Raw genomic sequence first — 27,982 nt, forward strand, 5'->3', positions numbered from 1 at the left:
GCTCTAGGGTATCTTGTCACTTTAAATCCAAACAAGTTGCTGCTGGCCCCGCCCCCAAAATCAACGTTTACACTCACTTGCAAAAATGGCTGCAAATAAATGTCAAATTATGCAACTGTACGTCTTGAAAAACAGAAGTGGAGCCTCCTGTGTGACCTACAAGAAAACAGCAAGTGGTTTCTAGATGGTAAATCAACAACAAAACACTTGTCTTTTTCAACAGCCATTGTATCTCACAGTCAGCTGTAAAACCAGCTGTCCAAATCTGCTGGGATTTGGCTGGGGTCGCTAGGTAAAAGGGTGGGCTGTGCCCTAGCCTGGTTCGATTGTGACTCAACAATCTGGAGGTTTTTGAAACACCAAAAAACATGAAGTTACTTCCAAAAACCAACAGGGTGTTTAGTTTTTTTACACACTTGGTTTGTCTTTAGAAGCAGTAGAAACCCAAGTTGAAGTACAAAAATGAGTAAAATGCTAATTTAATCAGTCCCCCTTAAAATTCCTCAATCTATGTTATTAACAGAGCAGCACAACTAACCATGTAATTGTGAAATTAAATGAAAAAGATTAATGTTCTTATTTATTTAACACAAAAATCTGAAGTGTATATTTATGCAGCTCCTCTTTATACTTCGTTTGGGGGAGATTTGCAGCAGGTATATCTGCGAGACTGTCAGTCATGCTATAAGATCCATGCTCATCCCAACCTTTCCTGTAACGATAAGTTGTCTCTCAGCCAATAGCACATTTAGCAGTGAGTACATAAGGATGATTGACTACACTAAGTCATCAATCAACTAATTAGTCAATTAACTGCAAGTAGTTGCTACTTACTTAAAAGTAAATAAGTAGTTATATTTGGTAGATAATTTTTATCAAGTGAAACGTGGCTGTAAAAAATACTCAAATAAGAGTAAAAAAGTATTTGGTAAAAAGTCTATTAGAACTGAGTAACTGATAAGAATTAGCATTTCATATTTCAAAATGACATAATCAGACAGACCAAAAATATAAAGTGGAAATATTGGTATTTTAAGGACTGAAATGACAATAATTTATGTAAGTAACAAAAAATAACAAAATCAGGCAAAAGAACATTTGCCTGATTTCTTTCAATAAAAAACTTAAGAAACTTTAACAAAAACCGCAGCTATGTTTCTGTATCTGGTGGATTTTTGGTCAAAACATTTGTTTTTCATTCCGTGAAAGACAAAAATGTCTGGATTTTTATGGAAGAAAATTCAGAAATTTTACTCAGGTAAGAGTAGAGATACATCATAGTAAAATTACTCAAGTCGAAGTAAAAAGTACATTATGATCAAAGTATTCCTAAAAGTACATTTTTTTCAAAATGTTTACTCAAGTACATGTAACTAAGTAACTAGTTACTATCCAATTCTGGTCACGACATAGTCCAAAAATATTTTTCCTTTAGAAAGCTTTAAAGCTGAACAAATCTGCTTTCATTTTACCATAACGCACTTGGATTAGGTGGCCTGATTGTTGAAGATGTTGGAGACTTTTCCTCCCATCCTGTTCTACACCGCAGCATCTTGGGAGTGACTCACTGCTCAAGGCTGTTCAAATTAATAACCATAAACAGAAAACTAACAATGCCTTCCAAATGGCCTTCAAGCCCCATCCTGATTGATGCGAAATAAAATTATTGTGACTATTTATGAGATGGTTGGCATGCAGCAGCTGAGTTTTATTTTGTGTTGAAGGGCTGTGTGTGTGATGAAGCTGGCTCAAGCAGCTTGGTGGAGGTGAAGTGCTGGCAAAGTGTTTTCACGCATATGTGCAGAGTCATAAATCTATTACATGTGTGCTATATGTTTTGTTCTCAAAGGTTAGATGTTAGAAAAAGCTGAGACCGAATTTTCACAGTTTCCACAAGACAAACAATCTGAAATTTTCTGCAAAGGCTGTTTTATTTGAGAGTTGAGCATATTTAGGCAAATCTGTTTTGCTGCTGCAGTCATTGTAATCGAAATGTTACTGCTGCCATCTGCTGTCTTCTGCAGCCCAATGCATGGAATTAAACTCCACAGATAAGGTTTTTGTAGAATGCAGATCTGAAAATATAAATATTTTCAGACCTAATGTGCTAAATAAACACATGCACCAAAAGTATATATTTTTTAGTATTTGTCTGTGCCTTCTCCCAGTGCTGACTAGAAATAACCATTCAGAGACAGGAGGAGGCTCTTAGCGCTGTTATGATCAGGTGATGCCTTTGTCTGTTTGATGCAATTCTGTGAAATGTTGAAAAAGAAAACAAGACACTATTAGTTAAGTTTAGTTGACTTGGCCTCAATCAAAAGCATGCTTAACTATTCTGAGTTTCTCATAAATCCTTTATTGTCACAAGTTAAATATCATATTCATTGTTCCAGGTAGGGAAAGCCATGCCTTGCAGAATTTTACAATGAAGTTATGTTTTATATCTGGACGTTTTATATCTGAAGTTACGTTTCATTTAAGACTCTGACAAAAAATAGCTATCAAAACAATTTAAATCTGTACTGCTTTGAATGTACAGTTGGGAACTGAAGCTCCTTAGTTTTTTCTTGAATACTGTTTATCTGTATTTGTTTTTCTTGAGGCATAACAAATGTTTCACTCTGCCATTATACAGTGGATCTGTGAATAAAGTTTTAAAAATAAACAAATAAATGACAATCTATTGGGCGTAGAACAATAGGTGGCTGGCATGCATTGCTGTGGGCCCCAATAACTGTCATTAGGGACTTCCGTTTGATTTTCTTAAGTTTAAATTCTAATTATCGCTTTGTTTATTTACTTCTGTTCACACACACGCACACACATGCACGCTCACACACACTCACCACACACACACACACATACATACATATATATATATATATATATATATATATATATATATATATATAATATATATATATATATATATATATATATATATATATATATATATATATATATATGTGCCTGTACATATGTAAATACCCCACTAGGGACAAGGATGTAAGAAAATGGATGGATGGATGGATGATGGATGGATATATAAAATGATGATAAAGCTTTTATTTTTATGAGATAACAGTTTCCGGAAATTGTGTCTTCTTCACTGCATGTGAGCTCTTGTTGTGAGACACTTGACCGGAAGTGAAGGTGTCTTGCCGTATCAGCTCTAATTCGACAGTTATGTGAAGATGGCGGCTCAGAGTCGCTCTCTGCCGCTGCTTCTGCTCGTCTCCTCGCTGTGTCTCTGGAGCTCGGTAACCGTCTTGGGCCTGAAGGCAGCGAACTCCCCGCCCGAGACGCCCAAACAAGCCAATGTCGGAACCGTCGACCATCCGGATAAGAATGCACCTGTCGCCGCTGCCGCCGGGGCCTCTCAGCCGCGAAGGGCGAGCGGCTGGAAGCTGGCGGAGGAGGCGGCCTGCCGGGAGGACCTGACCCGCCTGTGCCCCAAGCAGACCTGGTCCAACAACCTGGCCGTTCTGGAGTGCCTTCAGGACCGCAGAGAGGTAAGCGGCTGGTGGACGAGTCTGCGGGGATTCACACCGGGAGGTGATGATAAACATGACGGGCATCTGCTGGGTGTGTCGCCCCCGGTTGGTGGCTGAAAGAGACGCCGGCTGTCAACGTGACATCGAGGCAGAGGGGTCCACTCACCACCCGCTGCCGGGTTCTGACCCGGACCAAACCGTCAACACATTCACAAGGCCCGAAATCTGTGTTTTCCTCTTGAAAACACTCCTCAGACCCCTAAGAACAAATTATTCTGAATAAATGAAAATACAACAAGGCTCTGGGTTATGAACAAGTAATAAAGTTTTAGCACATTCTAGATGGTTTTACTTCACAAGGAACCATAATGAAATATAATGAAAACGAATTAAAAAGATGTACATCCAAAGCCTTAGTTAAAATCTAGGCTGATTCTTATGTGTGATTTCTATGACAGTATAAACTTAGAGAAGCAAATTATATAATTTTTAGATTATCTGAAATATTTTAAACATAAGCAAAACATTCAATTTAATAATTTTTGGTAAGAGTCACAACCACAGATGGGTAGAGGTCACTTTTGTCCAATAGTATATTCCTTACCCTGAACTTGCATTTCACCTTTCCTTTAAACTTGGTCATACTTTCCTCACACTAAAGTAGATCGAGTCGGGTGATTTATGAGTTTATTGGTTACTTTCTAGAGGTTATTCTTGAAATAGCTCTCTGACTTTTTCAAAACATGCATTGATTGGTGATCATTTTCCCATAACTTCGGAGTTACCTTTGCAGTATTTAGGGAGTCTGATTTCTGGTTTCCAGCTGTAAAAACTGAAGCTGTGCGCTGGCTCGTAATCATTTTTCTGGAGGTTAAAAAATAATTGGTTCAGTTTTGTCACTGTTTAACTGGAGAAAGTTATGGCACGTCCACAAATTGATTTGTTCTGAGGATCTGTGGCTGAACGGCCTCAGAGTGAGCTGGTGACATTGTCATGTAGAGCTGTGCATTATCTGTATAGTTTTGGTAGCATGTAGATATTAAATTTGAAGGGGTCCAGTATTGAACCTTGCTGTATCCTACATATCCAGGATCTTTTTGCTGCCATCTGCACCCTGCAGCCAGAGTAATTCATAATAAATGGATGTTTGTTAGATTCTTGCATTTGTATGCTTTTTATATGTCAGTATTTTGTCCAAAATGCTTATCTATCAGTAGAAATTCACTGACTCACAATGGTTTGATTATGCTGGCACTGAATGGCGATGTGTGTGTGGCAAATAGGAGTATAGCTGGAGGAGGAAATGATCCAGAGCCATAAAAGACAGACTGGTGGTTTAGACACACATCTTTAGCAGCATATTAACTTCCAAAGAGTCATTTAGTAATCAATAATCTACAAAAAGTGGAAGAACTTCTTCATTTTTGGTTCTTTTTTCATGGCGTTTTCCATGTTATACAAGAAGTTTTAGGATCCTGGACTCTGCTCAGCTCTGTCGCTTGCAGTGTCTCTGCCTCTAAAATAATTATTGACTTAGTTAGACTGTAACTGAGCAGTCATTCAGCTGTCAGGTGACTTAAAGGTCAAAGTCAAAACCAAACATCCTGCCAGCTTTTTTTCTTGCATGATAAAAAAATCCTTCCATATTTCTGCTCACATTCCTTTTGACTTGCGCTGCTTCTTTGTCCGTGAGAGGTCAAAGGATTTACAGTGGCTGTTTGTTCCAACTGAGAAAAGCTTTAACAGCTCAGCTTTTCCCATTCTTTCATGTGGAAACATTATTGTTCCACTATCTATATGATTATGCTTGTTTTCTTGGATGCCCTCTGTTGCATTGGATTTCTCTGTTGAGTTTACTGTCTAGATCAGGGGTCTGCAACCTGAAGCTCCAGAACCAAAACTGGATTTTCCACAATTTGGTAAAAAAAAAGAGCAGAACCAACAAATTTTCGGAAACAATTAATTGGACTAATTGTGATTAATTATGACTAATCAACTATGGAAATATCGTAAACTAACTTAACAATTGATCAATTGTTAATTGCAGTATAAAGTCCCCAAAAAAGGCAATTTGCTAAAAGAATAACACTCTATTAGTTAGTAGTATTAGTTAGACCAAAACCAAGCTTTTCTTTGTAAATATGTTTTACCCAGAACCAGTGAGATGACACGATATAGCCGATAATTAAAATGAGGTCGATAGTTTTAACTTATCGTTTATCGCGACAGGCCTACTGCTGACTTTAGGATATTTTTGTAAACAGAAGAGTTCTGGTTTAACTAAAATTTAGCAAAAAGAAGGAAAAGAAAGCCCAAATCATCCCTCCTCAAGCTTGGAGATGGCATAAGGTGCTGATATACTGCGTTTCATAACAACCTGAATGTTTTCCAGTCTTTTTCTAACTGCATTGTCATGAAATTTGACATCTAAGATGCTAACTGAGTCCTGTGGCATCTGCGATGGAGCTTTTGTGGGTTTATTTATAGACTTTAGAGTGAATTTTATTTAAGATCTGTGCTGCATTTGTGTGTGAGAGACTATAAGTGGCTTTCCCTGCAGTACAGATACAAACTGCAAAGCACTTTATGAGCGTGTTTGAAAGGTAAGCACATTTTGAAGCTCTTGGTTTCTTTTGTAATGTGAAGTTTTAAAAAAGTCTCTTTATTGGGAGGAAGAGTGCTATAAAACTATTTCTCTCTATTGCACATTTACTCAAGTGTTGTTATTTTGTGGCAGCACAAGGTCTCTCTCCGTTTTACTCGACATACAGAGAGCCCCTGTTACACTGTAAAAACATTTATCTTTCTTTTACAATCAGGCTGCAACTAACAATTACTTACTAAATTAATTAATTATCTTTATTAATCAGATTAATCATGATTAGTCGGATTAATCGTTTCACCCCTACAATACAGTGAAGTGAAAATGACAATGATTGACCACTTTTCTCAGAAACACATTTATAGAGGAGTTATGTACGCTCCTCACCAACATGGCTGCATATCATGCTAATATTTATAGTATCGATGTTTCTTTTTAAGAACAAAATAAAAGGGGGATTTTTTTAGATTTCGGTTAATCTCCTTGTTGTCGTCCTTCCTCTTCACCTTTACTCTGCAGCCATGAGCGATCCTGAGATAATTGCTCTGCCTTTGAAGCCGCTGTGGCCTCCTGGGCAGGCTAATGGCTCCTGTAAATCTGAGGAGAGGAAAACCAGAATCAGCAGCAGAGTTTGAGTCGCTGCTCCACAATCTACTGGGACGCCTGAATGTCGGCGTCAGAGGACGTTGTGTTGCTCCTGTCAGGTTTCTGTCAGATCAGCGCTTTACTCCGATTCAATCGTGTCTCTCACAGTTTTGGCACCTGGTTATTGATTTTTTTTATATTTTTATTCAAAGCGTGTCTTTCCCTCTATGAAACATTTTTAACTTAGAAATTTGATCGAATTCTGGTTCCGTTTACTGTATCTGGTCTGGAAAGTTGGAATTTCCTGCGGTCATTGAATGCAGCAGCTCCTTAATTGTTTTCAGGGCTTTTTGTAAAACCACCCAAAGGTTTAATTTACTACTGAATAATGAAGAAAGTTGATTAGAGAAAAAGTTCTTACATGTAAGATAGTACAATAATCAATTCATAACTCAAATGTACAAATTCTCATCCCATTTTCAGTCAAAAAAGAAACAACTTGTGTTATTTTTTCTTCTTCAAAGTAAAACATTACAGCTTAACACAGGAACATGGTGGCATCACATTCGGCCATCTTGGATCTTCTACTTGTTCTGTTTGGTTTTCTTTTTCAGAGAAACCATAACAATGTTACCAAATGATCACTAACTGACTTGCAAAAGGAAGAACACTGATAGTCTATTTCACCTGTGCAACTCAATCTGCAGTAAGAAAATGGCGGTTATTATTATTTTCTGTCTGAAAATATTTTTTTCTGTTTTTTTTTTTTGTCCAGGAAATTGAGCTGGCACCCAACTGCAACCATGTGAGTATTTTTCCTAAGTTTTCAAGCAGTCGATGTACTCTTAATATTTAAACCAATCACAACTGTTACAGTTTAACTCAATTATATCAATTTAATCCAAATCGTTTGTTGTTTTGATGCATTTTTTACATTATATTTACATCTAATTGTGCATTTAAATATTCATTTGGCTAAATATTTACTGAATTGTGCAGTAATGAATTTGTTTTCAGGTTAGCAGATAAATTTAAGTGTCCCACACTGGAACGTTTCTTAATATTGAAGTCTTAACTGTAGCTTTTTGCTTCGTTTCTCGTGGGTTTTTAACCTTTTGTGCCCTTATTGTGCTCAGCTTCTGTGGAATTACAAACTGAACCTGACGACTGATCCAAAGTTTGAGTCTGTGGCCACAGAGGTCTGCCGGAGCACCATCACTGAGGTTTGTAGCGTGTTTTCACACGGTATTTCCTGCCCCGGTTCGTTTAGTTGACACTTCTCATTCCCTCACCTGCAGATAAAGGAGTGTAATGAGGAGGAGCGAGGGCGGGGCTACCTGGTGTCCTGCCTGGTGGATCACAGAGGCAACATCAGCGAGTACCAGTGCAACCAGTACATCACCAAGATCACCAGCATCATCTTCAGCGACTACAGGCTCATTTGTGGCTTCATGGATAAATGCAAAGAGGATATAAACAGCCTGCGCTGCGGCAGCATCAACGTAGGACAGAAGGTGAGAGTGAGTGTGTGTCCAGTGCTTTACACTGTAAATACTAACCCAGAAAAAAGGAAATTTATTTACATTTTTCAATGTCAATAATTTGAAAACCAGTTTTTCTCAAAACTAAAGTTAGTACATTTGATTATTTCTGTTCCTTTAGTAGTAATAAATTCTAACATATAATGGTGTATTGAATTGTTTTTAACTCTAAAGTGTGGCACTGGAAATGTTTGAAAACTCACCTTGAAAATGCTTGAAAAATTCTTTAATTTTGCTGTGGGAAACCCTGTATCTCTCCACAGGATATGCACTCGCAGGGCGAGGTGATCGCCTGCCTGGAGAGGGCGCTGGTGAGGCAGGCGGAGCAGCAGGAGCGAGTCCATCCCATCAAAGAGGAGTGTCAGAAAGCGATCCTCCGGGTGGCAGAGCTGTCGTCTGATGACTTCCACCTGGACAGGCACCTTTACTTCGCCTGCCGAGACGACCGGGAGAGGTTCTGCCAGAACGTACGGAGACTCTCAAAGAACAACCAGAGGAAATTAATCAAGTTTTCACTTTTAAAACAGCAGATTTCTATTTCTGTTCAGGTCCAGGCAGGAGAAGGGAAGGTCTACAAGTGTCTGTTCAACCATAAGTTTGAGGAAGCCATGTCCGAAAAGGTATTCAGAGTCAGCAGATTGTTACTGACTTGGGATGTACACATAAATATTAGATAGAACTATTTCTTGCTTTGTTTCTGTCTAACTTAGAAACACCTGCCTCTGTGTAGTACTAAGATCAATATCAGTGATAAGTATTGCAGTATTTACTGCCCAACTAGCTTTAGCTTTGCTAATGTAGCTTTTATCTGATAGCTGAGACGGACATGTAGCTTGCGTGTTTGTTACTACATGAACTTATTCTGCCAGTCACCAGATCCTTGTTATTATGTCATATGAAGAGTTTGTACATTTTTTACAAATTTGTTGAAAAACTGTTTATACCCATAGATTTCAGGCTATGAAGCTCCTCCATTCTGTAAGCCTCTTCCTGCTCACTAAGTAGTGAACTATGTTGGAGGAGGAGTTCAGAAAATTATGATTGTGTTTATAATGTGTTAAAACAAATGGTGTTAACACACGGTGGGCTGCAGTAGCGCCTCCACCGCCAGGCTTAGAAGCGGGAATCTCTTACTGATCGATTACTTTGCTGACCCTTACGTCACGAATCATCCTGTGTTAATCCTCATGTTCCTCTCACCAGTGCAGAGACGCCCTGACGACCCGACAGAAACTTATCTCCCAGGACTACAGAGTCAGCTACTCTTTGGCGAAAGCCTGCAAGCTGGACCTGAGGAAGCAGCGCTGCAGCCTGGACAGCAGCTTGCCGCGTGCCCGCGAGGCGCGGCTGTCCTACCTGCTGCTGTGCCTGGAGGCCGCCGTGCACCGAGGTGAGAGCGCGATGACCCCACAGGTTCCCTCCTCCATCCCCTTCGTGGAGGAGGGGGTGGAGAATCCCATCCAGGAAACAGCTGGATGGGATTCAGCGAGAATCCCATCTGGCTGATGGGAGATGGGATGCTTGTAATCCTTGAAAATTTTTGAATTTCAAGTAGAAATTCAAATTCAAATTGATTTCTGTATAAGGTCCTTGAAAGTGGTTCATATTCAAACTCTGCATTTTTGTAATAAAGTGCAATATAACAAATTTTAAAAGTGTTGCTGACAGTTGAAACCAGATATTTAAAGTAGTTAAAAGCCAGACACACATTTTTCTCCTCACTGTCTGAAGTTAAATCAGCCGTGATGTATTTTGTTTCAGGTCAGACAGAATCACCAAACTTTATTTCTCTTTGCTAAATGCAAACATAAATAAATATCAGAGCAGAACATTCAAACAACTGGATCGATCGAATTGGCTCTTGATAACTATATTGATGATTTCTTCTCATTAAAAAACTGTTTTCTCTACATTTTAAGAATTTTTTTTCTGTTAAGATTATTTTCTAATGTTATGACTATTATTTTCTCAAAAGTAAAGAACAATTCTCGGTTTCTGTGTTGCGCAGGCCGTCCGGTGAGCGGCGAGTGTCAGGGGGAGATGCTGGACTTCAGGAGGATGCTGATGGAGGATTTTTCCTTGAGCCCAGAGATCGTCCTTCACTGCCGGACGGAAATCGAGGCCCAGTGCTCCGGTTTGCACCGTAAGGGCCGGACGCTGCACTGCTTGATGCGACTCGGCCGAGGCGACCGCAGCAGCGCCGTCGACAGCGTCTGCCAGAACGCGGTACGAACACAACAAATAAGAAATCAGAAATGATTATTCCTGGCTTTTCTAAGTTTTTTGATTTGCTACAGCTGCAAACTCTGATCCAGTCTGCGGATCCGGGAGCCGATTACCGGATCGACCGAGCGCTGAACGAGGCCTGCGAATCCGTCATCCAGACCGCCTGCAAACACATCCGCAGCGGAGACCCAATGTGAGCAACTTATGTCAAATTTTAAAAGGAGGGATTGTGTAAAACAAACTTTTTTAAGCTGTACATCATGCTACAATGTAAAATAAACATTTCATTATTTCATGCATGTCTGAAGAATCATTTAGTTCTTTTCTAAATTAAATGGTATATTTATTATTTTTTATAACTGAAGGCGACATAATTACTTTTGTTAGTCAATGTTTTTACAACAACCTCAGATCAAAGTGCTTCACAACAATCACGGGCAGATAAATGATAGAAACAAGAAATGAAATTAAGTTTGATAAAAAAATAAAAACTAATTTCAGTTGCAGCAATTTCCCAAAAGTTCGACTGAATTACGTTGTAATTTTCCCTCCTTTCTTTTGTATTAAATGCGAGCTTGCAGAGTCTGACATTGAACGTCTTAAGTTCTTGTTTCCGCCTCGGTATTTGATGGGTTTGTGTTTCTGTAGGATCCTCTCCTGCCTGATGGAGCATCTGTACACTGAGAAAATGGTGGGCGACTGTGAGCATCGCCTGCTGGAGCTGCAGTATTTCATATCCAGAGACTGGAAGTGAGTTGCTTGTTAGCTGCATCATTAGAAGGACGCAACACCTTAACCAAACCCTGCAGGAAGTTCTATTAACTATTAACACAAATTCACTCAGCATTCGCAATTTTTTTTAGAAATTTGACCGTTTTCTGTATTTCCTTATTTTCTGGCCAATCCCTTTTGCTTAATTTAACTTCCTATTTCATTATACCTCAGATAATGTTAGCTAACTGATGATCTGTTGATTCATGCCAGTATTTCATATTTCAGGAATACTAATGTTGTAACATATTATATATTCTATTACCAGGCAGGTAAAACCAGCACTTTCAGTTATTTTCTTTGTTTATATTTGATTTTTAAAATGTCTTTCCAGTTGGAGTTTTAAATGCTTATTAGAATTTAAAGTTTATTGATCTCTAAGAATCTCTTTTTGGGTTATTATGCTATTATTACCATCATGTTACATGAAAATGATTTCAAGCTAACAATGTTATCGTTTATCGCAATAACATCAGACAATTCATCACCCAGAATAATGTGTTGTAGAATAATTTGGATCTTTTCGCCCCGAACAGAATCCGATCTGGTCCGTTTGCTTACATTTTGTATTTTCTGCAGATTGGACCCGACCCTGTACAGGAAGTGTCAGGGCGACGCGGCCCGACTCTGCCACACCCTCGGCTGGAACGAGACGAGCGAGCTGATGCCGCCAGGCGCCATTTTCTCCTGCCTGTACCGCCACGCTTACCGCACAGAGGAGCAGGGTCGCCGGGTAACAGCAACACTCCGACCTCCAAACAGACGCAGCTTCACTGCGACTCAGCGGTTCTGGGTGATAATTTTAGAACTTATGTCTTTAAATTCGCCAGGTGCGACCAGATGAGCAGGTAAGAGACGTTCAGGCTCGACTAAAATCAGGTGAAGGGCTAAAATAATCTGACTTTTAATCTGCCTGATGAGTAAAAACGTCAAACTGGATTTTTTTTTTAGCTTTATTACATTTTTCATAAATTATCAATAATAAACAGTTGAAACCAGAAGTTTATATACAAAAATAAGAGAACAGACATTTGTTTCTTCTCTTTTTGTAGGTTAGTTAAATTTACCAAAATTATTCCTATTGCTGAATGCAGGGAAATATAAAAAGAAGGTCTTTTGGACATCCATTGGGTCCATATCATTCATAGACTGGGTTAAACCTTTTGGCTTCCCATCCTTAAGCTTTTCCCAACAGTTTGCTGCAGTTCAGGTCCATTCCTCCTGACTGAACTGGTCTCACTGGGACAGGTTTGCAATCTGCTAGAAAAGCCGACTTTATTCTCCTTAATACACTTTTTAACAACTTTGGCTGGATGCTGAGGGTCATTGACCATCTGGAGCTTTTACTTCCTGGCTGATGTTTTCATATTTTCTCATAATGTTCTTTCCTCATGATGCCATCTAGTTTATGAACTAGTTCTTCCTGCAGCCCCATGACATGATAAGGTTTCCCCCAGAGTATCATTAGCCTGGCGGGCCCCCAGGCTTTACTCCCCTCCACCAGGCTAAGCATAGTTTGCCTATTTTAAATTGGGTTTTTTATATACCAGTAACAGAAAACATGGATTAAGTAAAGCCTGGTGGCCCGCCAGGCTTATAATACACCAGAGGAACCCTTATTATCATCTGGGCTTCCCGACATTTTTTAAATAGATTTTCAAGGCATTAATAACTAAATCTCGGACACATTGTCTCTCATTATTATGGCGTTTAGCAAATAGGAATATTTTGGCTTAAACCAAGAGAAGTTTGGTCTCTTGGTTTAAGCCATATTTGTTTTTGTATTCAGTGTATGTAAACTTCTGGTTTGTAGTGTAAATCACGCAATAGTCCTTTACAATTAATTGTGTGTTTGCATTTGATTCAATATGAACCCAATGAAAAGTTTGTACATTTTCTGAGGGTTTGTATGCTAACAGTTTGCAGCTAAACTAAGAGAACCTAATTAGCAAATTTGCATAGCAGATTGCGCCGCCTTTTAATTTCAAACTGCATGGAAACCTGGAGCTAACAAGCTAAAAGCTTAATTTGCTCTGGAGCAGTGTGCAAGCATTAGGTGGAAAATAATTTTATGTTAACTGGAGCCTTAGAAAATGGCATCACATTCTCAAAGCCCCGAGCTGTTTGCAACACGCATGTTGTGTTAAAACAATAACATCTGCAGAAGGTTGGTGGTAATCTGATTGAAAGGGGCGATGCTAACAGGACAACATGGCTGCCAGGAAGAAAGAATTGAGCAAATTGCCTTTTTGTGTAAATTTGAAAGTTGATTTAAAAGGTGATTTTGTTTAAAATGGGCCAAATAAATCACAACGAATCACTGACTGAGATTAAAAGCTGGCAGACGCTTTGAACCAGATCAGGAAAATTATTCTTGATTAAAAACAATTAATTAAATCTTTGCCAATCCGATATTAATATCTGTATCAGTTTCAGTATTTTAATGAATTAGATCTGGTATCAGTCTAATTCTATGCTTTGTGCTCTGAGCGACATCATGCTTTATTATTTATTTTATATTACATATTTAATTCCTAATTGCACTTTCTGAACCATTTGACAGGTTTGTTGTAGTTTATTTTTACATTTTACCAAGATAGTCAAACTGTTGTCATTTTCAGGTTATTATTGATCTTACATTGGCCGTATTACACTGACTGAACAAATTAAAGTTGTTTTTACCTGTTTGACCAAACTTGTGAAGTTATTGGTGCATTTAAGTGTGCTGTACTGGTGTAAAGTTATCAAATTCTGTAGATTCATGCCTGTGAAAGCTTTTATACCTGACAACAGTTTATAGAAGAAGTAAGAGTTAAAAGAAGAGCAGGTTGTGTTTGAAGGCTGCAGGAAATCTGCAGTGACATCAGAGAAGCAACTATTGCTGCCCGTCAGTTCAGGAAAGGTTTGACTGAAAATATTTAACGGCCATTTCCAGAGAAAGAGTAAAAGTTTAAGATCGTAACTCTGTCATTCATCAGCATGGTGGTGGAAGGATGGTGCTTTGGGCTTGTGGGGAACGGCTGCAGCAAGTTTTTATGTTTGTCTTCTCTTACGGTGTGTGTGTGTGTGTGTGTGTGTGTGTGTGTGTGTGTGTGTGTGTGTGTGTGTGTGTGTGTGTGTGTGTGTGTGTGTGTGTGTGTGTGTGTGTGTGTGTGTGTGTGTGTGTGCGTGTGTGTTTTTGCAGTTGTCTCGGGACTGTAAAGTGGAGGTTCAGAGGATTCTCCACCAGAGGGCGCTGGATGTGAAGCTGGACCCAGAGCTGCAGAAGCGCTGCATGACCGACTTGGGCAAGTGGTGCAGCGACAAGACGGACACGGGACAGGTAAGACGCACCTGAACCGGGACTGATTGTGCTATAAAATGACACATACACAATACTGGTCCTTAAGAAGTACTCAATTATAATAAACTAAAAGGTCATTAAAATGGTGACCTAGCAGGAGAACTGTTATTTATTCATGCTCAATGCTATATGTGAGTGCAAGGTCTAAAGTATGATGACAGGAGTGGTTTTGAGTAAAACATTCAGAGTCAAATTGGACTCTGAATGTGAAATTGGACTTGATTTTAACAACTGAAGGTAACAAAGTTACTTGATTGTGCTATAAAATGGTATTCTGTTCCTAGAAGGTGGATAATAATGTCCCTTTAAAATATTAAATGATGCATTTTTGATTAATTGCAAGGAGAATAATTCTACCAGAAAGTAAAATGAATCTTTTTGGGACCTGTTTTTGTTTGCATTTAGGAGCTGGAGTGTCTGCAGGAGCATTTGGAGGACCTGGTGTCCAGCTGCAGGGAGGTTGTTGGCAACCTGACGGAGCTGGAGTCAGAGGTCAGAGTTCACATCATGTATTTTATAAAACAAACCAGTGGAAGAAGCTGGATGGATGTAAATCTGTGTGTGTTTCAGGACATCCAGATCGACGCCCTGCTGATCAGAGCCTGTGAGCCCATCATCCAGGGCTACTGCCATGTGAGGACGGCGACACAGCCAATCACAGCTCCTCGGTTTTACCTTTAAAACACTCACCTGTTGTTACGTTTATTTATGTTCAGGACGTAGCTGATAACCAGATCGATACCGGAGACCTGATGGAGTGTTTGGTCCAGAATAAACACCAGAAAGACATGAACGAAAAGTGTGCCGTCGGCGTCACGCACTTCCAGCTGGTCAGCCTGAGCCACGTTTCTATTTCTTATTATTCAACATTTATTTCCAATATTTATCGATTCATGTTGCTCATAAATTTCACTCAGGTTTTGTACAGATGCTTGAAATTCTTCAGTTTCAATTAGGTGTTTTTGAGGATTGGAAAGTTTTGTAATTAAGTGAAATTTCAGTTAAAACCAGATATTTTACAAACAACTAATAAAAAACAGACATTTATTTCTCACTGTCTGAAGTTAATTCAGACCAAATTTTAAATTGTTTTATGTCAGAAATGAAGCCTAGGCGTAAATTCAATCTGGAAGACTCTTTAGCCCCTCCCGCAGCTTTCAGTAGGCGCTTCCCGCTAATCACTGACGACCTATCATCGCTAGACTTAGCCATGTCGCAGCCAATCACCGACCACGCCTCAGTTCATAAGGACGTCCATCCAAAGTGCCTCCCGTTTCGCTGCTGCGCTCAACACGTTCAGTCGCATGTCCCAGCTTCCCAGCAAACCATCCCAGCGGATCCCTTTCTTGGCGATTCCTTGCGTACAGCTGCTTTGCCGTGTCCTCGACCCTTCCTTCCCCATCAGACGCTCCCGAGGCTGCGCTCATCAGTCGCACACCAGCCGCTCATCAGCCGCTCCCAGCCGCTCATCAGCCGCCCTCAGCCGCTCTCCAGCCGCTCATCAGCCGCACACCAGCCGCAGCCGCCCCCAGCCACTCATCAGCTGCTCCCAGCCGCTCATCAGCCGCACACCAGCAGCGGCATGATGAACGAGCTCCCTCGTTCATCATGCCGCGCCCTCCTCGGGCTTCCGGGGTGAGACGTATCTTCTCATGTTTTGAAATGCTAAGAACGCGAATCGTCCATTTAATCCATCCCTTCCCGATCTAGCGGGTTTTATTCGTATGTGCCACCCTGGCTGCGTTTTGATGCTTTAGGACTTTTGCCTGTATGAACGCTTAAACATCCCAATAATAGTAGCATCACGCCTAGCGAGAGCCAGGTGGATCACCTAATTCCACAACGTCCCCACTCCATAGTAGCCCCGTTTCCTTCCGTCGTCAAGCCTCATAGATTACTTTGAACACACAGGACCTCCTGCTCCTGCCAAGCCCCTCCTTCCTGCACATCGAAGTTAGAATCTATCTGTCATCCCTAAGCCCTTTGGATCATGTTTAACCAGTCGTTACTTCTCTCAGTGCCTTTTAAAGCACTGCGCGTTACTGGTGGTGGTTGGTCAACCTCATGCTAATGCATGCTCTCACCTGCCAATGTTATACATGTTTTCATTTATATATATTTTATTTCCCCCCTTTCGTTCTTCACACCCTTCTTGTTGGGCCCATTCCAGAACGGTCTCTTCTCCCGCCCACCTACTCTATCCGTAACCTCGTGCGTCTAATCCCAGCCCTTTTACCTCATGTCCAGTAGCAGGCAACCATCTTCCCTCTTTCTAGGCAGTTGCTTTTGTATCCTCTTCTCGTCATCTTAAGTATCGCTCAGGCCTCTCTTCCTTTAGCTAAAACCTCTTTAGCCTCTCCATCACTTCAGCTAGCTTTTCCCATAAGCTCTTATCGCTCTATTGCCGCTTCCCTCTTACTCAAGTCTTTGCCCATACGCCCCGAGTTACCGGCTTCGATCTCTTCTCACTTTCTCTGGCTCTAATTCCAGCTTCAGCTCTGACCTCAGCTGTCTCTTATGGGGGCATGATATCCCCTACCACCTATACTATTTCTTAGCTGGCTCTCTTCTACTAACATTCTATCATCCCTCGTCCTGCTGCGTTCTCAGCTGGCCTTCATCTCCCAGCTTTCTCTCATTCCTCGTCCCGCTGCATTCTCGGCTGGCCTTCATCTACCAGCGTTCTCTCATTCCTCGTTCTGCTGCGTTCTCGGCTGGCCTTCTCTACCAGCTTTCCATCACCCCTCGTTCCGCCGCGTTCTCGGCTTGCTTTCATCTACTAGCGTTCTATCATTCCTCGTCTGGCCGCGTTCTCGGCTAGCCTTCATTTTTCAGTGATCTATTATCTCTCGTTCTGCTGCGTTCTCAGCTGGCCTTCATCTCCCAGCATTCTCTCATTCCTCGTCCCGCTGCATTCTCGGCTGGCCTTCATCCACCAGCGTTCTCTCATTCCTCGTTCTGCTACGTTCTTGGCTGGCCTTCCCTACCAGCTTTCCATCATCCCTCGTTCTGTTGCATTCTCGGCTCGCTTTCATCTACCAGTGTTCTATCATTCCTCGTCCGGCTGCGTTCTCGGCTTGCCTTCATTTTCCAGTGATCTACTATCCCTCGTTCTGCTGCGTTCTCTGCTGTTCTTCATCTCCCGGCATTCTATCATCCCTCGTTCTGCTGCGTTCTCAGCTGGCCTTCATCTCCCAGCGTTCTCTCATTCCTCGTCCTGCTGCATTCTCGGCTGGCCTTCATCCACCAGTGTTCTCTCATTCCTCGTTCTGCTGCATTCTCGGCTGGCCTTCATCCACCAGCGTTCTCTCATTCCTCGTTCTGCTACGTTCTTGGCTGGCCTTCTCTACCAGCTTTCCATCATCCCTCGTTCTGCTGCGTTCTCGGCTCGCTTTCATCTACCAGCGTTCTATCATTCCTCGTCCTGCCGCGTTCTCGGCTTGCCTTCATTTTCCAGTGATCTTCTATCTCTCGTTCTGCTTCGTTCTCGGCCGGCCTTCTCTACCAGCTTTCCATCGTCCCTCGTTCTGCCGCGTTCTCAGCTGTCCTTCATCTCCCAGCGTTCCATCATCCCTTGTTCTGCTGTTCTCGGCTGGCCTTCATCTCCCAGCGTTCTCTCATTCCTCGCCCTGCTGCATTCTCGGCTGGCCTTCATCTACCAGCGTTCCATCATCCCTCGCCCTGCTGCATTCTCGGCTGGCCTTCATCTACCAGCGTTCTCTCATTCCTCGTTCTGCTGTGTTCTCGGCTGGCTTTCATTTACCAGCGTTCTATCATTCCTCGTCCTGCCGCGTTCTCGGATTGCCTTCATTTTCCAGTGATCTATTATCTCTGGTTCTGCTGCGTTCTCGCTGACCTTCATCTCTCAGCGTTCTGGCACTTTATCGTTTCTCTCGCTACGCACATCCCCAGCTGGCCTTCATCTACCAGCTCCCCATCATCCCTCGCACGCACATCCCCAGCTGGCCTTCATCTACCAGCTCCCCATCATCCCTCGCACGCAACATCCCCGGCTGGCCTTTATCTACCAGCTCTCCATCATCCCTCGCACGCAACATCCCCAGCTGGCCTTCATCTACCAGCTCCCCATCATCCCTCGCACGCAACATCCCCAGCTGGCCTTCATCTACCAGCTCCCCATCATCCCTCGCACGCACATCCCCGCTGGCCTTCATCTACCAGCTCCCATCATCCCTCGCAACATCCCCAACTGGCCTTCATCTACCAGCTCCCCATCATCCCTCGCACGCAACATCCCCGGCTGGCCTTCATCTACCAGCTCTCCATCATCCCTCGCACGCAACATCCCCGGCTGGCCTTCATCTACCAGCTCTCCATCATCCCTCGCACGCAACATCCCCAGCCGGCCTTCATCTACCTGCTCTCCGTCACCCCTCGCACGCAACATCCCCAGCAGGCCTTCATCTATCAGCTCTCCATCATCCCTCACACGCAACATCCTCAGCCGGCCTCATCTACCAGCTCTCCATCATCCCTCGCATGCAACATCCCCAGCTGGCCTTCATCTACCAGCTCTCCATCATCCCTCGCATGCAACATCCCCAGCTGGCCTTCATCTACCAGTTTTATCATCTCTCGCACGCAACATCCCCAGCTGGCCTTCATCTACCAGCTCATCATCTCTCGCAAACATCCCTAGCTGGCCTTCCACCAGCATTTTATCATCCCTCACTGTAACGTCCCGGCTGCCTTCTTTACTTCCAAGCATTTTATCATTTCTAGCTGCGCAACATCCCTAGCTGGCCTTCATCCACCAGCATTTTATCTTCTCTCACGCTGCCGTGCCCTCTGCCGCCTTTTATCTAGCAGCAACCTGTGCCCTCCTCGTTCCTAGCTGGCCTTCATCTACCAGCATTTTATCTTCCCTCACGCTGCCGTGCCCTCTGCCGCCTTTTATCTAGCAGCAACCTGCGCCCTCCTCGTTCCTAGCTGGCCTTCATCTACCAGTTCCCGGTAGATGAATCAACGGGCCATTCTACGCCCCGTGGTGTCCCCTCACTGGCCTTCATCTAAAAGCTTCACATGGTCCCAGCCTGTAATCCTGAGTTAGCTTAGCTCATCCCGTTTTCTCTACTTTCCCACTTCCGGCCTCGGCCCCGGCCTTAGCCTCCCTTTTTTTTTGGGGGGGGGGATGTCATTCCTATCAGCATCAGGAATGCTCATCCGAGCTTATCGCGTCAGCCCGATATCCTTAGCTGGGGCCCGAGCGCCAAAGACTTAATTAACTTTTCTAATCGCTTTCATTAGCTGGCTTTCCCTAGCTGGCCTTCATCCACCATTTTATCTTCCCTCACGCTGCCGTGCCCTCTGCCGCCTTTTATCTAGCAGCAACCTGCGCCCTCCTCGTTCCTAGCTGGCCTTCATCTACCAGTTCCCGGTAGATGAATCAACGGGCCATTCTACGCCCCGTGGTGTCCCCTCACTGGCCTTCATCTAAAAGCTTCACATGGTCCCAGCCTGTAATCCTGAGTTAGCTTAGCTCATCCCGTTTTCTCTACTTTCCCACTTCCGGCCTCGGCCCCGGCCTTAGCCTCCCTTTTTTTTTTTTGGGGGGGATGTCATTCCTATCAGCATCAGGAATGCTCATCCGAGCTTATCGCGTCAGCCCGATATCCTTAGCCGGGGCCCGAGCGCCAAAGACTTAATTAACTTTTCTAATCGCTTTCATTAGCTGGCTTTCCCTAGCTGGCCTTCATCCACCAGCATTTTATCTTCCCTCACGCTGCCGTGCCCTCTGCCGCCTTTTATCTAGCAGCAACCTGCGCCCTCCTCGTTCCTAGCTGGCCTTCATCTACCAGTTCCCGGTAGATGAATCAACGGGCCATTCTACGCCCCGTGGTGTCCCCTCACTGGCCTTCATCTAAAAGCTTCACATGGTCCCAGCCTGTAATCCTGAGTTAGCTTAGCTCATCCCGTTTTCTCTACTTTCCCACTTCCGGCCTCGGCCCCGGCCTCAGCCTCCCTTTTTGGGGGGATGTCATTCCTATCAGCATCGGGAATGCTCATCCGAGCTTATCGCGTCAGCTCGATGTCCTTAGCCGGGGCCCGAGCGCCAAAGACTTAACTAACTTTTCTAATCGCTTTCATTCTCATCTGAGTCTCTCCCGATTGAATTACCAAAATAATCTCCATTTGATTAAAAGCGAGAAAATATATAATTAATGAGATATTTTTGTAACTTTCTTTGTATATTGAATTTGATAATTTAATTTGTGCAGGAAGATAATTTACCTTGACAGTATCAGTTTGGATTGTTTCAATATAATGAATATTTACTATTGATGTGTGTAACTGAAATAAAAGTTCTCATATTTTGCACGTCTTAAAAATATTTTAATTTTTCTGTTGTTAAGTGTATAAACATTGTCAATTAATTCATTATTTACTCTTCATTTGTCTAATTTCAGATTCAGATGAAGGATTTCCGTTTCTCTTACAAGTTCAAGATGGCCTGCAAGGAAGACGTTCTGCGCTTGTGTCCCAATATTAAAAAGAAGTGAGAGGAAAATATGCAACTTCACAACTCATAGTAACCATATAGACACATAAATATTGTATTTATCCTGGAAATAACCCTACTTTATGTTTTACTGTAAAGTAGGGCTCCAGCAAATGATTCTATTAATCGATTTTTCTGATGGTTAATCAATTAATTGGACAGGAAATTGTCACGTTCTACAGATTTTTCATTCAACCACTAAAGCCTTTTTACACATGATTAAAATACATTAAAATATGCAAATAAACAAATAATTTAATTCCTTCTTTAAATAAAAAAATAAATGTTTTATTGCCTAAAATGCAACAATCTGAACTGGGTTTAGCTAAAACTGACACTTGAAGAGTTTTGGTTAAAACATATTTACAAACAAAGGCTCTTTTTTTAATCTCTTATCCAAAATGTATTTATTTCTGTTTCAATTTTGGCTTAATTACTGCTCTAAATATGATTTATTTTTTCAGCAAATGGCATTTTTGCAGCCTGTACAGTTCAGTTAACAATTAATCGATTATTAAATCAGTTGCTTAATCACTATTAAGCATTTGAGGCTTATGCTACAGTTTTTCATCCCTCCATGAGCTGCGGCTACTTACACCTGCCCTGTTCATAGTTTTGAAATATGGAGTGTCATTTTATCCAACCTATACTAACATGGCATTCAGATTCTGCTATATATTTAAATAAAAATAAAACATAACACAGAAGCTGATAAAAGCCTTTAATTTGCTTTCCAGAGCATCTTTTAAGCCTCTGTGTTCGTGTCCTTGCAGGGTGGATGTTGTCATTTGTCTCAGCACCACAGTGAGGAACGACACGCTGCAGGAGGTCAGAGAGCAGCGAGTGTCTCTGAAATGTCGCAAGCAGCTGCGGGTGGAGGAGCTGGAGATGGTAAACACCAGAACCGGACAGAACCGGACAGAACCGGACCTGCTGTCACCTTCATTTCTATCCAACCAGACAGGAAGTGTGTGTTCGCAGAGATTCTGCACAATCCCAGCTTCAATCTGTGGATGTTTACAGTTTCATTAGAAGGTTGCAAGCCTGAGCGATGAGCTTAAAATATTAAATCTGTTTATTTTTCATACCAGATCCGATTTCTTTCCAAAAAATGACAGAAAATATTGTCAAAAGTGACTCATTTCAATAATCCATAATGCAAGTTGCACAACAAAATATAAGGGCCAAACTACAAGAAGTTTTGTTTAAATATGAGAATTTAGACACAATTTTAGCAGCATAAAAAGGCAAATTTACCAGAAAAAAAAAAACATTTTAAAATGACAAAAAAAAGTCATTTTAATTAGAAAAAACCCCCGGATAGATCAACGCAGTCTCTGTGATTCTTTCTTCAAATAGACAGTTGTTGCACAATTGTTTCAAAATCCTGTAATTGGTAATAATTACTGATGTGTTAAAAGATTAAGTTTTTCTTTATCTGTAAAAACCAAAGTATAAGATGTTGTGAAGTTATATTTCTCAACATGTTGGGAGTTTTTATAAAATGAATAGACAGACACACACCTGGAGTTTCTTAAAGTTTCATAAAGTTTTTACTAAAAGAAACTGATTTGAAAAATTTTATTTTGTAATTGTGTTATTTAGATGAACTCTTTTTCATTTTGGTCTCTAAAATAATTTTTTTTTAGATCGATCATTTAAGTAATAGATCATTTTTAGATATTAAATGATTGATCAGTTACTTGAGCAGAATTTTTACCAAATACTTTTTTTACTCTTGGTTTTTTACTTTTTGCCTTGAAAAAGTAAAAATGTTAATAATGTAAAATGTAAATAATTAGTTCATTCTGACTCAGTCTGAAGACATTCGGCTGGAACCGGAGCTGTACGAACCCTGCAAGTCCGACATCAGCCGCCTGTGTCCCAACGTGGCGTTTGGGAACGCCCAGGTACCATGTCCAGAACACTGCCTGCCTCTTTGTTTACATGCTTGACCTCTGACCTCTCAGCCATGTCTTCCCAGATGATCGAGTGTCTGAAGGAGCAGAAGAAGCAGCTGAGTCAGCGCTGCCACCAGAGGGTCTTCAAGCTGCAGGAGGTGGAGATGAGCGACCCGGAGCTCGACTACCAGCTCATGAGAGTCTGCAAGCAGATGATCAAGGTGAGCTGAGCGTGGACAGGAAATGACGTCACGATGATGTCAACAGTCAGAGTTGGGCAGTAACTAGTTACATTTACTCAGTTACATTTAATTCAGTAACTTAAAATATATATATTATATACTTATTTAAATTATTGTCATTTTGATCCATCTGATATAATTTGGCCAACCAGCTTTTCATAACATCGACCCAAAATGTTTCACAATAACCTGAATAACAATTTAAAAAAAAACAATAAATAAATCTTTACATCATTTTCTGTCAGCTGTGTTAATTGCTGACTGAACAAATTTAATGTTATTAAACTTAAACATATTTATAAAATTTAACAAAACTCTACTGTTCTGGCGTGGCCGCCATCTTTGATTCTTGTCTTAACGGCTCTGCTAACGAAGATGACCAGCGGCGCCCTCTGCTGCATGGCAGCCAAACTACAACACTGAAAGAGTGTTAAGGGGACGTTATTAGTTAATTGATAGGAATTAATTTTGATCTAATATTGACATCTAATCGTAAGGTAATTCATTGTTTGCATTTAGATTTCCTAGAAAAACCTGGAGCTTTGTGGTTACAGTGTGAGAAAAAGTGAAAAAAACTTGAGATCTGTTAGTGTGTCAGTATTTCTGTGGTCCTTCCTGCAGCGTTTCTGCACTGAAGCGGATGCCAGGAACGTCCTGCAGTGCCTGAAGCAGAACAAGAACAGCGAGCTGATGGACCCCAAGTGCAAGCAGATGATCACCAAGAGGCAGATCACCCAGAACACTGGTAAGATCACAGAGAGGATAAGTCAGATTGGAGGACTCTCCGTCTCACTTTTGGCCCTTCTGCAGACTACAGACTGAACCCGGTGCTGAGGAAAGCCTGCCGAGCCGACATCCCCAAGTTCTGCCAATCCATCCTGAACAAAGCCAGCGAGGACAGCGAGCTGGAGGGTCAGATCATCGCCTGCCTCAAACTCAAATACGCCGACCAGGTGTGAGCCCAACTCATCACCTCAACAATGACTCAGTAGAAACAAGTTCACTTGTCTGACTCTGTTATCCTGTGATTCTGACCCGGTTTGGGTCCAGAGGTTGTCTCCAGATTGTGAAGACCAGATCAGGGTGATTCTCCAGGAGTCGGCGCTTGACTACAGATTGGACCCACAGCTGCAGATGCACTGCTCAGACGAGGTCAGACCACAAACTGATGCATAAAAGTTCTTCTAATCACTGCACTGCAAAAACTTTAAAGCATTTTTGGTCTCGTTTCTAATGCAATTGTCTTAGTACATTTGAAATAGGACAAAACTAACATATAGAACTTTTCAGCAAGAAATAGAAGCTTATTTTACGTCAGTGATTTCTTTGTATTGATGTCAGATTATTTCACTTGTAACAAAACATTTTTTCTGTTCTATAAGTGAAATAATCTCCCAGTAGAACCCAAAAGCTTTTCTTTTAATAGACCAAACAGTAGAACTTTATTCAAATATTCTTATATTTGTCATGTATTTCTAATGTGTAAAAAAGTCTTCAGTGGTTAAATGACAAATCAGCTAAATGTGCTTTTAATCAGATTAATTAATTAATCGTCAGAATAATCCATTACTAAAGCAATCATTGGTTGCAGCCCTACTAACATGCACTGTTAAGTACGGTGGAGGACCCGTGATGCCCTGGGTGTCTTGTTATGTTATCAGGAACTCTCTGAAGTGCCAGTAAAGGTGAAACGAAGCAGATTTTCCATGTTTTTCTCTTGCAGATCTCCAGATTGTGCGCGGAGGAGGCGGCTGCTCAGGAGCAAACCGGGCAGGTGGAAGAATGTCTGAAAGGAAACCTGCTGAAGATCAAACAGGAAGCCTGCAAAAAGGTGAACCACCGCAGCAGAGTCCATCTGTCAGAACGTTTCCTAATCAGCCTGATTCACAGGAGGTACTGAACATGCTGAAGGAGAGCAAGGCGGACATTTTTGTCGACCCGGTTCTCCACACGGCCTGCGCCCTGGACCTCAAACACCACTGCGCCGCCATCACGCCCGGCAGGGGGCGACGTGGGTGATTTTTATTCTGTCTTTACGTGCAATGTTCTCCATTTTAATGGAAGCGCCCGTTTCTCGGCTGCAGAGATGTCGTGCCTGATGGAGGCGCTGCAGGACAAGAGGATCCGACTGCAACCCGAGTGCAAGAAGAGACTTCAAGACCGCATCGACATGTGGAGCTACGCCGCCAAGGTAACGGCGCCGCTTTCACACGCGAACCAGAGAGATGAGAAAAGACTGGAGGAGAATCTGATGACGGGACAGCAGAGGTTCACACAGCAGAAACATTTCAAAAGCAGAAACGTGCAGCAGATACAGAGGAAATGAAGCACCAGGAGGGATTGTGCAGACATTTCACATTTTCTGATGTGGCAAAAATAAGCTGAAAAAAATTTGCAACTTTTTGAAAAATTCTGTAAATTTAGGCTGTAAAAAATATCACAACAAACTGGAGGGATTGCTGAGCTGTCCACTGAAATCAGTTTGTAGTTGTTACTTTTAAAAAGTTAAAGCATTTTGGAGACAGAAACATGAATGAGTAATTTATTTATTTACAGACCTGTTGCAATAATCAGTAAATCAATTAATCACATGAAAACGAGCTCAATTTACAGAATTTAGAATTTCAAGTTTTTTCTAGAAAATTGCTGACATTAAAATCAAAATGTTTTTTTAGCAAATTTTTGACATTTCAAACTCACAAATATAAGTTTTTTAAAAATAGCAAATTTCAAAGCTTAACCAAAAAAATTCTGAGTTAAAAAAAATATGACATTTCAAAAAAACATTCTTGAAAATATAAAAAAGGAAATTATTTTCAAATGTATTTCCCTACAAATTTTTGAAGCTCAGAAATTTCAAAAAGGATTTTCTTGAAAATATCTGAAATTAATAACATTTCTGAGGATTTTTTTCTAGCAAATTTTTAACTTTTCAAGCTTTGAGAAATCTCAAAGATTTCCAAGTCCGTTCTAAAAAATATCTTTCTTTTTTTTATAAGCACATTTTTAACTTTTTAAAATATTTTTTTCTTGAAAATCTTTTGGCCAAAATGTACTACTTTTTGCATTTCTTTTTATGTTTCTGCACATTGGCCCTAATACCCTGTGGCCACCTGTTAAAAGGTTGTTGCCGTTTCCCGTGCGGCCTGCAGGTGGCGCCAGCTGAGGGCTTCTCGGACCTGGCGGTGCAGGTGATGACGTCGCCCTCTAAGAACTACATCCTGCTGGTGATGGCGCTTAGCGTGTGCGTCCTGTTCCTGGTGGGGCTGCTGTGCGGCCGCATCACCAAGCGAGTGACCCGGGAGCTGAAGGACCGGTAGAACCGACTGCTCTTCCTCCTACTCCTCTTCCTCCTCCGTCTCCCTCAGCCCCCGCTAACAGTGCCAACGCCTCTTCCCAACCCGCTCTCCTCTGTAGAAAACCAAATGCTTGAGCCTCCGTTTGGACTTCTCTGAACGCCTGGTGTGGCTTTTTGGAGACGAAGCCGCCCCGTTTATTTAAACTCCTCCATGAACGCTGTTGCTGTGACGATGGACTGCTGCTGGGCTGAGGTTCTGGCCCAGTGACGATTTATTTTGGTACTATTATCGCAGCTGCTGCGTAATTCGCGTTTGTTTGAAGCAAATCTCATCGGTTCAGGATCAGAAACGCCGAGCCGGCCTTCATGAACATCACTCCGTTTAATTTAACATTAACTTCACTGCACTTTTTTACTTCAGTGTCTAATTTATTGAGTGTTCTAATGACGGCGTATTAGGGCCATTTTACGTACGAAAAAAGGAATACATCTCTGCAAAAAAAAGTACATTTTGAAATTAAGCTCAGAAAATTTTCAGAAAAATTCTTAGTCTCAAAAGTTTACTTTTCTTTTAATTGATATTTGAAATTCAGAAAATGTTCATATTTTGTTAAAAAAATTCACTTTTGGAAAGTTGGAAAGATATTTCCTTGTTTTTTTCTTGAGAATTGATCTCAAAATTTCTGTTTCTTCTAGCAAATTTTCAACTTTTGAATCTCAAATATTCCAAAGTCAAACATTTCCAACTTTGAAACTCAGAAATTACCATTTTTCTTCTACAACATTTCTGAGATTCAGCTCAAAATTTGAGATTTTTTCTTGCAAATGTTCAATTTTCAAAATTTACTAGTGTACACTGTTCAACTTTTGAATTTTTATGGGTTTTTTACGAGAAAATTTCAGAGCTCAATTTCAAACTAAAATGGCCTTAGTACATATATTCTGATGTTGCACTTTTCTTTGAGAGTGTGGAAATATTTCTTCTGGCCATATGGAAGAACAAAAGTGGAATAACTGAAGCGAACCAAAAATTAGATTGAAATGTTTTGATTTTCACCATAAAAAAACCTGTTAGCCTTCTAATTAGCTTAATTAACCATTTTATGATATAAAAACAGCCTGGAACTGGGGATTGTAATAAAAATGTAAAAATCAAATGTTTAATATGCTTTAATCTAAATTCTTGTAGCTAATATTTGCAGATTTTTTACATTAATTTCTCTGAGGGATTAGGTGGATGTGTAGCATGTAAGCTGGTCTATATTCTCAGAGGGAAGCTAGCTGGAAGCTAATGCTTAATCAGTTTTTTATTTTCAGCTTGTACAGATTAAATGGTGAGCAGTTTTTTTTAATATGCCATGTACTATGGAGAACAGATTTATTATTGTGACGTTTTATTTTGCTGTACAGATTGAAGTTGTCAATTTAATAAAAAAATGTCTGCAGTTTTCAAATA

General features: G+C 41.3%; 1 protein-coding gene across 2 annotated transcripts; it reads left to right on the forward strand.

Moving 5' to 3' along the window:
• The first annotated feature begins 3,151 nt into the window (after positions 1–3,151).
• Positions 3,152–27,982, forward strand: LOC129364125 (Golgi apparatus protein 1-like). Of its 2 annotated transcripts, XM_055036572.1 has the most exons (27): positions 3,152–3,515; positions 7,460–7,489; positions 7,821–7,907; positions 7,983–8,198; positions 8,489–8,692; positions 8,774–8,845; positions 9,429–9,615; positions 10,234–10,451; positions 10,523–10,644; positions 11,100–11,201; positions 11,802–11,955; positions 12,053–12,070; positions 14,407–14,544; positions 14,971–15,057; positions 15,136–15,198; positions 15,282–15,395; positions 20,994–21,082; positions 21,859–21,976; positions 22,903–22,995; positions 23,070–23,207; positions 23,850–23,973; positions 24,039–24,181; positions 24,279–24,380; positions 24,952–25,059; positions 25,119–25,239; positions 25,313–25,419; positions 26,381–27,982. In XM_055036572.1, exons 1-27 carry the CDS (start codon positions 3,198–3,200, stop codon positions 26,546–26,548), a joined length of 3,441 nt encoding a protein of 1,146 aa, XP_054892547.1. In that variant the 5' UTR covers positions 3,152–3,197; the 3' UTR covers positions 26,549–27,982. The 2 variants fall into 2 exon arrangements, with proteins under 2 accessions (XP_054892547.1, XP_054892548.1); XM_055036573.1 differs by lacking the exon at positions 12,053–12,070.

This window comes from Poeciliopsis prolifica, unplaced genomic scaffold (genome assembly GCF_027474105.1).
Source record: "Poeciliopsis prolifica strain line A6 unplaced genomic scaffold, Auburn_PproV2 SCAFFOLD011, whole genome shotgun sequence".
Classification (NCBI taxonomy): Eukaryota; Metazoa; Chordata; class Actinopteri; order Cyprinodontiformes; family Poeciliidae; genus Poeciliopsis; species Poeciliopsis prolifica.